This window comes from Octodon degus, unplaced genomic scaffold (genome assembly GCF_000260255.1).
Source record: "Octodon degus isolate 3935 unplaced genomic scaffold, OctDeg1.0 scaffold00015, whole genome shotgun sequence".
NCBI lineage: Eukaryota > Metazoa > Chordata > Mammalia > Rodentia > Octodontidae > Octodon > Octodon degus.
In genome coordinates, this window is record NW_004524591.1 from 17489486 (window position 1) to 17504488 (window position 15003).

General features: G+C 35.4%; 1 protein-coding gene and 2 pseudogenes across 1 annotated transcript in view; 1 reads left to right on the forward strand and 2 right to left on the reverse strand.

Moving 5' to 3' along the window:
* Positions 1–15003, reverse strand: part of Hibadh (3-hydroxyisobutyrate dehydrogenase) — a 131755-nt gene that overhangs the window by 3730 nt on the left and 113022 nt on the right. Inside the window, exons 5-6 of the mRNA XM_004626497.2 lie at positions 7712–7845; positions 5932–6008 (exon numbers count right to left, since the gene is read on the reverse strand). Coding sequence (XP_004626554.1) covers positions 5932–6008; positions 7712–7845 — 211 coding nt within the window. The remainder of the gene's footprint in view (positions 1–5931; positions 6009–7711; positions 7846–15003) is intronic.
* Positions 3722–3792, reverse strand: LOC111815375 (annotated as a pseudogene).
* LOC101585391 lies at positions 8475–9108 on the forward strand (annotated as a pseudogene).

Genomic DNA, 15003 nt, shown 5'->3' on the forward strand with positions numbered 1-15003 from the left:
AGAGAGAGAGAGAGAGAGAGAGAGAGAGAGAGAGAGAGAGAGAGAGAGAGAAAAGAGACACCTACATAAATGTTAAACTACATTTGGCATGCTTAAATTCTTGTTTACTTCGTGTGTTTGAAAGATATATGTTAATTTCAAAATCTGATTATCAGGACCAGCAAAACATTTCTCTCAAGTTAGAGCAGAGAATAGGGTTAAGAGCTGGGTTGTGTGTGGAGTTACCACATAGTACATAAGTATGTAATCATACTTTCAAAGGGTGGCAGAGGTTCATGGAATGCTATATGTATGTCTTATATCTGAATTTATATGGTGATCCATGCTACCAAATTAGGGTTTTTTTAATTTATTTTTTTCAATAATAGTTTTTAAGCCAAGAATTACAATAGATATAGAAGACTTCATCTAAATCATCTATCATACATTGTGTTCAGTCACAGATTGCCAGAGAGAAACCAGTTTTATTTATTCTTTCCTAAAGATACAAGTTTGCTGCATGTGTAGTTTGCTATGGATATTTTCTTTCTCCTTTCACATAAAACTGGGCTACAGATATTATAGTACATAACTTAGGAATAAAGCTAATGTGTTAAGAAACAACTATGAAAAGCCAATCACAAATTAACAGTCAGATAATCTGCTATATCTGCAAATACATTTGCTAAGCACAAATGTTCAAGAATGTACGTCCGATGTGCTCCACAAAGACAGAATATTTAAAAGACTCCAATCCATTGCTTTCCTTGTCCATTTGAAATGTATTTTAGGGCCTTCCTAATTTCAATTTTAGGAAGATTCATCATATCTTTCTTTACTAGGTTATGCTCAGTAGCACAACTCCACAAGAATCATTAACCACTAAGGAAATTTAGTCTGTGGTACCAAAATGGTGTATAAAGTTTACTATCCTAACTTTGTAAAACTGTTCTTTTTCTTGACATTCAAAGAAACATATTGGTACTGATTTATGGAAACCTGTTTTGGTAAACTATCTACTATCCAGAAGCATCCTGAGGGACACACACACACACACACACACACACACAAATAAATCAGGTGGCAGTTCCTGTACACTTTTCAAACCTTATGCTTTCTGGCTATGCAGATTCCCTTCATGAGATGGCTACTCCCTCCCCGATTTTCCTCCCCTGCCCCCACCCTGCAGCAAAGTGTATCATTAAAAAGAGCAAGTGAGAAGTGCTTTGCATTTCATCTTTCTGTGGATTCTTTCCTTGGCACATACATAACTGACAGTTAGAATTAGACATGATATTAAAATCAGTTACTGAAGTCCTCTGTCTTCCACTGTGCCCAAGGCTTGTAATGGTCTGAAACCAGCTAGAATACACAGTAATTGTCATTCAGAGAGTCTATCCTAGAACGTCATGCTTCACTGGAGAAGACTGAGTTTCCATTTGAAATCAACAAATTAATCCAAGACAGGTATCTGAAAGGGCAAGTTTAATAGGAAGCAGCTACTGGGCTCTCAACCATGATAAAATGTTATTGCTGTTTCCCTGTAAATTGGCTGGGAACATATGATACTTTCTGCATAAGAGCCCCATTGCTGTTCGGGAGATATACAGCTCAAGCCATCAAAAGGATGACAGTCTGTCAGTCCCCATAATAACTTGCCACTGGATGTGGTTCGAGAGTGCGCACATGCATGCATGTGGCTTTACAATTGCTGGAATGTTCTCTGATATAAACAGAGAATGAATTCACTGCCCTGACCACATATAAAATGCAACTCAAACAAACATCACTGTGTCAAATCTACTCACCTCTAAAACACAAGAATGTTAAATGAACTTTTAGGAAATGTAAAGATGATACACCAATTGTTTTTAAAAAATTTAGACTCTAAATTTTTGCCTTCACTATAACCAAGGTTTTAAGAGTCAGAAAAAGTCTGTTCACTTTTGTATTTTCCGTATTTATACCATTTGTTTTTATGTATGAGCAATTATGACACCAACCTGGAAATTTTGTACCACAGAAACAGATCTGGAAATGAAACAATTAAAACCATGTCAAGTTTAACCATTCACTTATTCACCAGTGCTTGTTCAGATCTGCTATGCACAAAGCAAGGAGATTTAGACTTAAGAGGCACGCCCATACATTGCATGCCCAGGGCAGATGCCCTAGGTTCTGCGGACTAATTCCTTCCTTCCTTCCCCTCCTCATTCATTTAGTCAAGCTGTGATCAAGTGCCTGCTTTTCACCAGGAATATTTTTAAGATTACAGAAGAGCTATTCTCCATTGTGAAGCTTGCTTTCTAGGTGAAAAGACAGGCAATAAACAAACAAACAATGTAAGCTAGTGAGAAGTATTATGAGGGAAAAACATGTAAGAAAAAGTTAATTCAAGTAACAATTATAACCACAAGTATCAATAACATGCATTGAGTACCTGCTATATACCAGGAACTCATTTTAAAGGATTTACATAGGTTCACTCAATCATCACAACAACTAGTGGATAGACACTATTGCCTTTTTGTAAATGAGAAAGGCAGAAGTTTGTGGCACAGATGGGATACAGAACTAAGCAGACATTCCAACTCTAACCAGCTTGAGATTCACTGGATCATCTGGGTGATGACCTTAACAGTCAGCCAGGCAATATAATGGCATCTTACTGTTTGGTTCATTAAGAAATCTGGTTAAAGTTGTTTTACAAAAGTTTGCTATAACTAAGGGCATACAACTAAGAGATTTCAGCCATCACACTAAAGGCAACATCTAAGGGCAGTAATCAAGAAACCAAAATGTTTGTAGGAACAGTCTCATCTTAAATAGCTTGCACCTGTTCAACATTCCAACTGTTTTAAACTTCTTTGGGAGGAAAAAATAATATGCTGTTTGCTGGAGGTTGCAAACAACCTGTTATACCACTAATTTTGAAAAAGAAATTATTTCCCCATACAACAAATTTTAAAAAACCAAACAACAAAACATATTGACACTGCTGCTCCTATGTGATGCATAGGAATGAAACTTCTGTAAATGCAAGTAGGTCACTTTCCAGGCCATAAAACTACTACACAGCCCTAGCTAGGAACCTAATTAGAAAGTGGAAAGGCCCAATAAAACAGAATCTCAAAGCATATTGTATACCGATATTTCTTACTCTTTATTTTTTTACAACATTTTAAAATTTCACTAACACCCATAAAGCTGCACTGTAAAAGAGCACAGGGTCAATAAGAATTTTAAACTATAAGATTTTATTCTTCTATTAAAGAAAAAAAAAAAAAAAAAGGAAATAGTATCCCAGAAAAACAAAACCTTAGAACTTATGAGAATGAAATTAATCAGAAATGATCATTTCATAACAGCAGGTCAATTTGTAAATGTTGACATTAATACTCTAAAAAATTTCTCTTCAGAGTGAATGGAATATAAATGTAGCTGAACATTTCAATGCTGCACTACTTTATGGGAATTTACTGCTTGGGAATTTATGCTTGCTGATGCCAATTTTCTGTTTCACCTTGCAAAGCTCAATAAATCGTGGCCGCTCTCTATACTCTATTAGAGAACAATCCTGTCATTTTAAACCATGTCTGTAAACCATGGAGAAAAGACAATGGCAAAAGCATTCATTTTTAGGGCTTTCAAACCCTGAGAAACTTTGTATGATAAAGTGGTAAAATCCTAATGTTATGAAAATATTATTTATTAATAATTCACTAATACAATCTGAAACACTAGAAAGTTATAAATTATTTTAACTGCTATCAGATACTAGACTTGATCTTAGCCAAAAGGCCAAAAAGCAATGTATTTTAACAATTAAATAAAATGAGTTTTGGCCTCATGTTCAGCTTTTTTATGTATTTGATATATACATAATAGTATCTAGCTCTCTCTCTATATATATATGTATACTATATATACATACATATATATAATACATATATATCAGTGCATATGTAGTGTTTCGGAGAAGTTAAACATTTAAGTTTCATAGTTACAAATATTATTTGTCATACAACTCATAACTCAAAATAAGGGAAATTCTGTTGCTTTTGCTATTTGGAATCATGCAGAGATTTAAAAAACAAACAAACAAACAAAAAAAAACCACTTTAATAGCCAAGGCTTTTCATTTCAATATACACATTTTATTCAATTGATATTCCTATTCTTTCTTATCTGTCAGTGTTTGGAGAACTTTCACAAGCACTTATCCAAAACAAAATTTCACTTTAGAAGAGGAAATAACCATATAATCAGAATTTTGACAGGATGATTATTCAAGGAATTCTAGAAGATGACCTACTATGCCTAAAGAACATCCTGACCTAGTGATACTCAAGGTAAGGATTAAAGAATAAACTGATTGAGAAAGGAGAAATTTTACTATCATATAATAAAGTTGAGATTTCTCTCAGTTTTTACTTTTTTATGATTGATATATCCACTCATATCCAGACAAATGAAAATAAAATTATAAAGATGCATACATATACTAATCCTATTGTCAATACCAATTACTTTCAAATATAATTTGGGTTCCAGAAATTTGTATTTTTTTATTCATGAAATCATTCTAGGCAGTGATAGCAAACCAGTGGCACACGTGCCAGGCTGGTCATTATCACTGAAAGCTCTATCAGGCTCACTATCACTGGTCTAGAGAAAGCACCTAAAGAGAAGTTACTACGAACCAGTTTTTCAACTATGATAAGTGGCCTATAGGCTAAAATGGACCACAACAGAAGTAACACTTGAAGGGCTTCCTATATATTACCAGTTTTGTTAAGGTTTGTACAGATATGCCTTACTATCTTATAGACACTCAATTTTAAAATGTAAATGGTACAAGATATTGATAAACCAATTAGCGCTGATGCAAAGCAAATTCCTCTTTCATCTCAATTACAACATGACAACTTAATAGGTCAAGATAGTTTAACATCTGAGACAAGGGCAATTCAATAAAACAACAGCATCTTGATATGGTAATTAAGAGGAAATGTGAATCCATTACCATGCTTTTAAAAATATCTCCAATCCTCTGGTTCTTTTTATTGCTTTTATCAAAAACTATGATATGAAACATTGCTCTGCTTTGTGATATATTTGGTAAGCAGTTTTGGGGAATACAAAGAAAACACCTGAGTAAAGCATCTTGCTCATTAAGCATTTTCTTAGTAAGAAACGTATATTTAATATTTCATGAAATATAAAATATTCAAAAATTAATTAGGTGATTAATCATATATAGCATACTTAACCCAAAAGATTAAAGGCTAAAATTAAGACATTAACCTTAGGCATACTAAAGGATAAGCATGTGTAGGAAAACAGAATTTTTAAATCACTTTAGGCAAAATAAGAAAGACATTTTATTGTATGGATATATTCTCATGCAAAGTGACCAAACCATAGCAAGTTAAAATGAAAGTTATGCATGTGAATTGTGGCTTTTGGAATGCAATCCAGCTTATCCTGAGAGTGAGTCACCAAGAAACCTTTTAATTCAGATTTTGGGAACTATACTATAAATAAATACATAAAACTAGTCACATGATAGCTAAACATATGAATTCACTATATATTAAAACCATATTGCATACACATTTGTCCTAATACTAACAAAGAATGTTTAAATTTTAAAGTAGTGTTTCTTGTATTTCAAAATAATAGAAGAATAGGCTTCCATGTAAAAAGGATAATATCGCTTCAAATGCACAGTGAAATATATTTTATAGCTGTGGCAAACAGTATTCGTGCTCTCCAGGGTCCGATTGTTTGTCCAATGAGCAAAGTCTATTAAAGTTCAATAATGAAGTACTTTCAATATGTCCCTGGATCAACTCATTCATCTCCCATGAACATGAGTTTTTAACATCAGAAAATCAAATAAGAAAGCTAATAAAATTGTTAGCTATGAAAATGTACTATTCAACACACCTGATTCCAAGATTCATAGTTTCAGCAGTTCCAATCATACTAATAGCTAACAACATGTTGTTGCAGATCTTGGCAGCCTGTAAAGAGAATATATATTAAATATCATTATTTTCAAGTTATTACCCATAGGTAATTTTTCTTTGCCCAACTTTACAGGCTTCCTTCAAAAAGAATATTCTCTCAAATGAGGAAGAGAATATGCTGAGGACACCATTCTATCCCACACCAGTTAGGTTACCTTATCCTATGTAATAAAAATGTAATAGGGACCCAGCTCTTACTATGGGATCTGCACTATAAGGTATTTGATCCATCAGCACAACTGCTCTTTAAGGGATGAGACTTACATCCAGTTGGGAAATGGGAGTAATATGCTACTTGAAAGGAAACAATGGAACAAACAAAAAACAACAAAGTGGGAAAGTACTGTATATGGTAGAGAAATTAAGGTAGAAATAGAAGGAGTCCAGAGGAACAAGATCCCTAAAGGCAGGAGTGCAGGTGAGGTAGAACTTGAAAACATCTCTCAGAAAGCACAATATAAATAGGCAAGGAAAAGAAAAGAGGGTTAGGGTAAAAGGTAAATGTATAATAGGGATTAACTATAGAAGAGGATGTGCTGTTCCTGGAATTAGAAAGAAAACATTCGTATGCATGTTTTAAGGAATGCTGAGAAGTATGACAGTTAAGACTGTCCAGAACTGCTTAAAAGCTATGAAAGTTGGGGCCAAAGAGTTCAAATTAGGCATGGGACAAAACAGGAATCTATATATATTTTCAGAATGAAGAGGTATGGTAATCACGATATACCATCTTGATGGCATTGGTTTTGGTTATGGTATGGGACAGAGTGATAAATTTGGCATCTAGAGACAACAGACCCTAGATGACCAGTAAACTAGGAGGAATAGATAAGATGGTCAGTGAGATTCATTGAAGCAAATCTCAACAGGGCTTAGAGAATGCCTACACAAGAGCATTGAGACAATAAATGTAACTTTAATGTATTCGGTACAGGGTCTCACTACACTGATTGGCTTGTAGTGATCCTCCTGTTTTCAGCCTCCCCAGCACTGGGATTACAGATGTGCACCACCAGCACATGGTGGCCCGCTCAGCACACCCAGGGGAGGGGCTGGTGCAGCCTGTGGTGCAGGGTCTCTGTGCTTGCCTAAGCAGGCACTTAGTACACTGACGTATCTTGCCCACCCAACAAAGTTTTGAAGTAGACAAATATAGTCCTAGTAACTAGAATAAAAGCATTAAAAAAGGAAAAACAGTGAATGTGTGTGTCAGGAGTGGAACAGGGTCAACTAATTTGGCTTTAAGATTTCAGAACTTTCAATCATCTGATATCTCTAAATGAAAATTGTTTTTCAAGAAAAATATTTTAAAAAAGAAAGTGCATAGGTTGCTTTGACCCGATTATACTAACAACAGAGGCATAAAACACTAATTATCAAGATGGAGAATAGCCACTTGGCCAAGATAAGCACTTCAAATAGAAGCAGTTTTAAAAATTAACTCTGTACTCACTTGAATATGTCAAGATCTCAATGATGGAATTTTTTTTGACATTTCTTTTTTAAAAATGACTGACATTTGCTTAAACCCATCAGAAATGATGGAAAAGTAATTGATTCTAAATTAATATAGGAAAATCTAAGTAAAGGATCCACAGGTCAAACAGTAAAGAGGAGTAAGAATAAGGTTAGGAAAGAGAAAAGAGCACAACCAATGTTACATTCTCATGTCAAGGTCATTAATACGACAGTGGTACCTGCCCAGTCCCAACAGCTCCGCAATATACCACGTTAGAGCCCATACATCCCAGCAACTCTTTGGCAGCAGCAAATTCAGCCTCGACTCCTCCTACCATAAACGTAAGGTTCCCAGATCGAGCAGCTCCTACACCTGAATCATTTGGGGGAAAAGAAACAGAAGCAAAGGATACATCTTTTAACATGTTTAAATAAATAATAATAGGAGAAAATCTCCAAACCAATGGCTTCCAAATTTATGTATGCCAGATATATGTTAGATACTTTAAATCTTCCCCCAAAGTGAAATAAAGATCTAGTCATATTCTCATTCCTAATGTATCTTAAAACATTTTGGCACAATCAGGACACAAATAAATATAGAAATTTGAAATGTGAATTTTATTGTAATTCATCTACCACCCTAAGAAACAGTAAAAGAAAGTATACAGGAAAGGTTTACCTGGGCTCTGACCAGCACACCATAGCCAAAAAAATCTTTTGACCCAGTCTGGATTTGAGGTATTTGATTCACTCCCTCCACAAACACTATCTATAGATGAGAGCTACACAGACTTGCTCTTTGGCCCATAAGCATTTTAGGTGGTAAGATTCTTTTTAAAGGGGATGAAAACTGTTATTTATTTAGATTGCTTACTCTTGTGTACCCTTTCCAATATTTTATTTTCTGTTTCCTTACTGTTACTCAAATCTTTTGGGCAAATTATTTCTAGTAATGCAAGAAGGAAAAAGAAACATTAAAAATTAGTTTGGGGTGAGGCGAGCGGAGCCGGAGATGCGACCAGAGGCCGAACTCGGGATCTGACAAGATGGCCGGGCTGCCCCACAGGATCATCAAGGAAACCCAGCGTTTGCTGGCAGAACCGGTTCCTGGGATTAAAGCCAAACCAGACGAGAGCAACGCTCCGTTATTTTCACGTAGTCATTGCTGGCCCCCAGGATTCCCCCTTTGAAGGAGGGACTTTTAAACTTGAACTATTTCTGCCAGAATACCCAATCGCAGCACCCAAAGTACGTTTCATGACCAAAATTTATCTCCTAATGTAGACAAGTTGGGAAGAATATGTTTAGATATTTTGAAAGATAAGTGGTCACCAGCACTGCAGATCCGCACAGTTCTGCTATCGATCCAGGCTTTGTTAAGTGCTCCTAATCCAGATGACCCATTAGCAAATGACGTAACGGAACAGCGGAAGACCAATGAAGCCCAAGCCATAGAAACAGCTAGAGCATGGACTAGGCTATATGCCATGAATAATATTTAAGTCGATCCGATCATCAAGTTTGTGTCACTTCTCCTGTTCTGCCAAGACTTCTTCCTTTTTTGTTTGCATTTAATGGACACAGTCTTAGAACATTACAGAATAAAAACCCAGACATTTTCAGTCCTTTGGTGATTAAACGCACATTAGCAAATGTATGTCTTGTCCTGATTCACTGTTGTAAAGCATGAGCAGAGGTTGAAGTTTCATCTGGATTGTTGTGAAGCGTTTAAAGGCAGTGGCCCTCTGCTTTTATTCATTTCCCCCATCATCGTTTAAGTATAAAGCACTGTGAATGAAGGTAGTTGTCAGGGTTAGCTGCAGGGGTATGGGTGTTCTTTATTTTATTTTATTCTATATTTTGAGGGGTAAGGTAGTTTCAAAATTTTGTGGCCCCGCCCTCCTTTTTATGGTGATCTAATTGCATTGGTTATAAAGCAGCTAACCAGTTCGTTAAGATTCGCTCTCTAGCCAAGTCTAACTTTATTTAGATGCTATAGATGGACAAGCTAATTGTTTGAACCAAAATGGGAACATTAACAAACATCACAGCCCTCAACTAATAACATTGTGATTTTGCAGTCAAGTGTAGATTTCCCCTTCAAAAAAAAGCTTGTGACCACAATTTTGTATAGTTTGTCTGGAAACTTCTGTAAATCTTATGTTTTAGTAAAATATTTTTTGTTATTCTAAAAAAAAAAAAAAATTAGTTTGGCTATTTTTCAGTAGCTTTTAACAAAGGCTTAATGCATGCTCATTGATTGAAATGATTTGAGAAATAATTTCTAATTTAGCACAGAAAATTTGCCCTATGTTTGTCTTAAAAGGGTGTGGGGTGTGTCTTTCATATTATTAACTATAAAATAAAACCAAGAGTATTATAACTTTTTAGTACTGAGATAAATCTTAATAATTTTCAAGTTAGATTTGGCGTAAAAATAGAAAGGTACATGTAAAAGCAATTATTAGTACAATTTTTACCTTTACAATTTATTTTACAGTACATCTACAAACAAAGAAACCATAATTATACAAAATATCAAACCTGAGGCCAATAGATAGGTAGCTTCAAGTAATAACCTACTTTTGAATTTATTTTTTTAATTTAATGTATTCAATAAAATACAGTTTTTACACATTTTTTGAAAAAGCACAAATAAGAACTTTATTCAAATTTTGAATGTCTTGCTACCATCCTGCCAAATCAAACATTTTACCCTTGTAGGGTTAATACTATTTCCAACCAATTATTAAAAGCAAAAGATGATGGTATGATGTTAGCTGAACAATTTTGGAAGAGTGTCCGCATGTTATGATGCCTGATATGCTTATACATATAATTAAATTACATTATTTCATAATAATCTTACACACACTTTAAAATGGACCACATCTGTATAAAAACTCTATTATAAGGACTAGGGATATAGCTCAGTATTACAGAGCTTGCCTAGCACATGTGACACCTTGGGTTTGAGCCCAGTACTTACAAAAAAAAAAAAATTATTAGAAAAAAAATGTTTTCTATTAATTGATCTATATCATCTGATCATCCTGGCATTAACACCAAATGACTGCCATTGTACTCACTTTATTCAATCTCCATAACCACATTTCTCCCGATCCTACTACTCTGACCTACAGAAATTAAGTGACAACTTAAGTCAAAGCTTACAAACACATCCAGCATTATCCATCATAGGTCAACAGTTTTGTATCTAGATTAGAGACTGTTAAATAGCTTCAGAGAATCATTTATTAAAGGAAAATTAATGCTGACAATGGTTCTCAGCTGGTTAATCTTTTGACAAGTACATTTTCTCAATTGTTCAAACACATATTTCAAAAAGAAAAAGTTTCTTAAGCAAGAACAGCCCACAAAAGAATAGTCTTTTAATTCTAAAATCTGAAGCAGTTTCACTTTCTCCTTCAATATGATAATGTATTTCCAATTTTATCTTAACCTAGATCCTAATGTAAAAATCTGACTAAATCTGACTAAAATGAATAATTCTAAAGTTTGGCATATTTTGGCACTAAATCCTATCTTCTTATACATATTCCTTTAGTGATACAATGTATTAAGAGCCTCATCCCATGACAGACTAAGTGATCATAAAAGAAACAATCATTTTGAACTTAAAGTTATAGGAGGCTGAAACTCAAAAGCTATGTAAGCCACTTAATGAACTTTAGCAAACACTCTATAGATTATACCTATCAACAATATCAATATATTTATTATCCTGTCATACCATTTTAACTCAAGTCCATTTTCCAAAGTAGAAAAATATGGAACACACATTTAAGTAGCTGTTTTAATAATGGAAGAACTATTTACATGTTGAGCACAGTAAGTATCTATAGATTTAGAAGCTAATCCAAAAGTACAAAATTTTTAATGCCCAAAATGCAAGTATTTTTGATACAGACACCATAAGGAGAAAATTCTGTAACTAAGCTTATGTGATGGTTTGTTAAAACACAGGAACACTGAAAATATTGTGCAAAATTACCTTCAGACTATGTGTGTAAGATAATAAGAAAAAATGAATTCCACCTTTAGATTGGAGCCCCAACCCTCACATAAGTCAGTACATATATGCAAACATTTCAAAATCTGAAAAAATGCAAAATGTAAATAATTTCTGGTCCTAAGCACTTTAGATAAGAATACTCAATTTATATTTTATTTTAATAAATAACCAAAATATACTGTTTAATATTATAGAATCTATCATACTTATTAAAAGTTTTTATTTGTGTCCAAAGCTCCTCCAAGGTCAGCATTGGGATCTTCCTTAGGTCAGATTCCCACTATCTATGACAGTGTATGGTACAGATTCACTAGATGACTGGGAAATACAGTAGGCATGATAGAGTAAAGGATCTGGAGATGTAATAACCTAGTTTTTGGAATACTATTGGTTATGTGATATAAACAAAATTACTTAACTTCTAAATCTCAATTTATAAAATGACTTCTAAACCTCAATTTATAAAATGAGAAGTGCTTAACTTCTCATCGAGTGGCTATGAATAGGCATACACATGCAATAAAACAAAAGTAACATTCAAATGTAAGGGCTTACTATTTTATAACTTGGTTTTGTGAGGTATTTTACAATTTGGTTACCTAAGCTATTGTTCTCTCTAGGATAAATTTAACCTCTGTTGCTAAATAGTAACCAGTTTGGGCTAAACTTAAAAAAATAATAATAATAAGCAGGCATGCCCAGGATGCTACAGAGCAGGCTAGGGGCAGTGATGCTACAATTATATCACAGTGAAGACTTCTGAAAATTTCTCAAAGGCAGCTCAGTATTTGGGAAAAAGATGAGAATGCTTTACTCATTCAGACATTGCCTGGCTACCTCCTAAGTGTCAGGCCCTGTGGTTTGCTGTAGGGTGATGGCTCAGTCACAGCTGTCCCTGCTCCTGAGAAGCTATTCACCTGTGATCTGGCCACCTCTCTCTTGTCCATCACAAGCCTGAGCCACTTGACACTTCCTGCCTGGCTACTGCTTTGCCTCTTAGTTGTTTTCCCTCTTGTTCTTGCCTCTAGAATCTATTTTCCCTACTGCAGCCACAGGAATTTTAAACATAAATCTAGTCCCTTTTTCTTTTCTCCTCTCAACCTTACAAAGGCTTCCTAACACCCTTAGTATAAAATCCCAAGACTACAAAGCCCTAAAGGATCTTTCTGCATCACCTTTGGCTGGCTACCTTTCCTATCTGACCTCGCCATTCTTTGCATTACTTGCTACTCTCCATCCACCTTATCCTCCTAGTTACTGCAGATATGGCCACACATATTCCCATCTCAACACCTGGCACCTACTATTCCTTCTCCCTGGAATTTTCCCCCTCCAGCTATTCACGACTTTTCTTTCATTCCACTTAGCTCCTGCTCAATGTTCACTACATCAGCTAGGCCTTCTCTGACTATGTAATGTAATAATCCCAAACTTTCCTTGTCCCTTTTATCTTCTTTTCCCGCTTTAATTTCACTTATAGCATTTATTGCCACCTGTTTAACACTTCTTTTTGCTTCTAGTCTGTACTCACCATGTGAACATTAGCTCTATCAGGGCAGGGAGAGCTGGTTCCTTAACCCGCATCACAGTTTGGTACATAAAAGATGCTCAATAAACTGAGAACTTGTTCAAAGAATGAGAAAGACGTACTAAGGTTTTAATGTTCTCCCGAAGGCATATATTGAAAACTTAGTCTCTAAGTCAACAGTGCTAAAGCACAAGACCTAATGAGAGGTGACCAGGACACGATAGCTCTGCCCTCGTGAGTGCACTAATGCATGTCAAGAGCGGGCTTCCAAAAAAAGGCAAGCGTGATTCCTGTTGTGCTTTCTCACACACTCTCTCTCCCTGCTTCATTCATTCTTTCCCTTTTTGATATGGGTGACACAGTCCAGAGACCCTCACAAGATGCCAGCCCTCAATCTTGGACTTCTCAGTTTCTAGAACTATAAAGAATCAGTCTCCACACATTGTAAGTTATCCAATCTCAGGTACTCTGTTAGAGCGGCACAAAATGGACTAAGACAGGATGTGACAGAGAAGACCAAGGAAACAAAACACTGTAGTTAGTACTGAATGATAAGTGCTCTCATATCTCACAGATCCACACAAATGCCAAGGGTCACAAAGCATGTTTGTCATTAAAGGCTGCTTGCCTCATGCTGGGCATGGTGGCATAGACCTGTAATCCAAGCATTCAGGAGGCTTAGGCAGGAGGATATCTGTGAGTTTGAGGCCAGTCTGAACGACATAAGTGTGAGTTCAAGTCCAGCCTGAACTACACAGTGAGACACTGTCTCAATAAGTAAATAAATAAATAAATAAGAAAAAAGCTTGCCTCTTTTCTAAATAAGGAGGGCAAGGGAAATGAAGGGGTCAGAAGAACTGGGGGGGAAAAAGAAGAATTAAGATATATCATGTACAGGTACAGATTCCCTATGATAAATTTTATCTTTATGTAGACCTAAAAATCTACCAATAGATTACTTTTTTAAAAAAGCTGCTTGCCTTACGATCTACCCCTCTCCCTTCAGTAATAGGCATTGAAACCAGGACCTTGCCACTGAGCTACATCACCACCCTTTTAATTTTTCTTTTTATTTTAGACAACATCTTGCAAAGTCTCTACATTACTCAGGCTGGGTTTGAACTTGAGATCTTCCAGCTTTCCTGGGATTACAGGAGTATATCGCTTTACCTAGAGTGAAGTTTTTCATCTACAAAATGAGGTTCTTAGAAAAAATCATCACTGAGTTATTTTTTGAAATTCCAATTAGAGATTTCCAAAAATCACACCTCATTTAAACATTTTCTCATATTACCATATAAAATCAAAGTGTATCTCACTTTAGACAATATATAATTTGTTCTGCGATACAGTACTGTGTAAGAAGTTCTGAGTAAAAATGAGTAACAACTTCAGCTACTGGCACTGTTAATGCGTACTCTGAGGCTTATGCCTACATGTGTCTAGTCAATGTCTTTAACAACTTGCTAAGTCTTCATATAAGGTGCAAATGATTCAATGTGTAAGCATATTTTCAGAATTAAAAATGAAAATGTTTCCTGATAGAATATTTAAAAATGTGACTATTTCAAGTCCAAAATGTAAGGTTAGAATGAAAATAAAACATTGTCTTGGCTCCCAAAGGGCCTAAAATTCACTCAGGAAGAGATGTTCCAGAAGCAAATGCCAAAAAGTAGCATCATATACCAAATGTCAGGTGAATGGAGAAATCCTAATTTCTTCTTTCCTTCCATTTCTTCATCTTCATCATGGAAAAGGTAATGAATTCTTAGAGAAAGGGTAAAAATTAAACAAAAATTGTTTTCAAACCCCCTGCAAGCATGCACAAGGGCCAGAGGTTCAATCCCCTGACCTGCCATGCTGGCCCCACCCCCGCGGTACACTGAGATGGCAATTGATACTGGGCGTGGAGGTGCGTGCCTGTAATCCCAGCTCTTGGGAGACTGTAAACAGGTGGATCACTA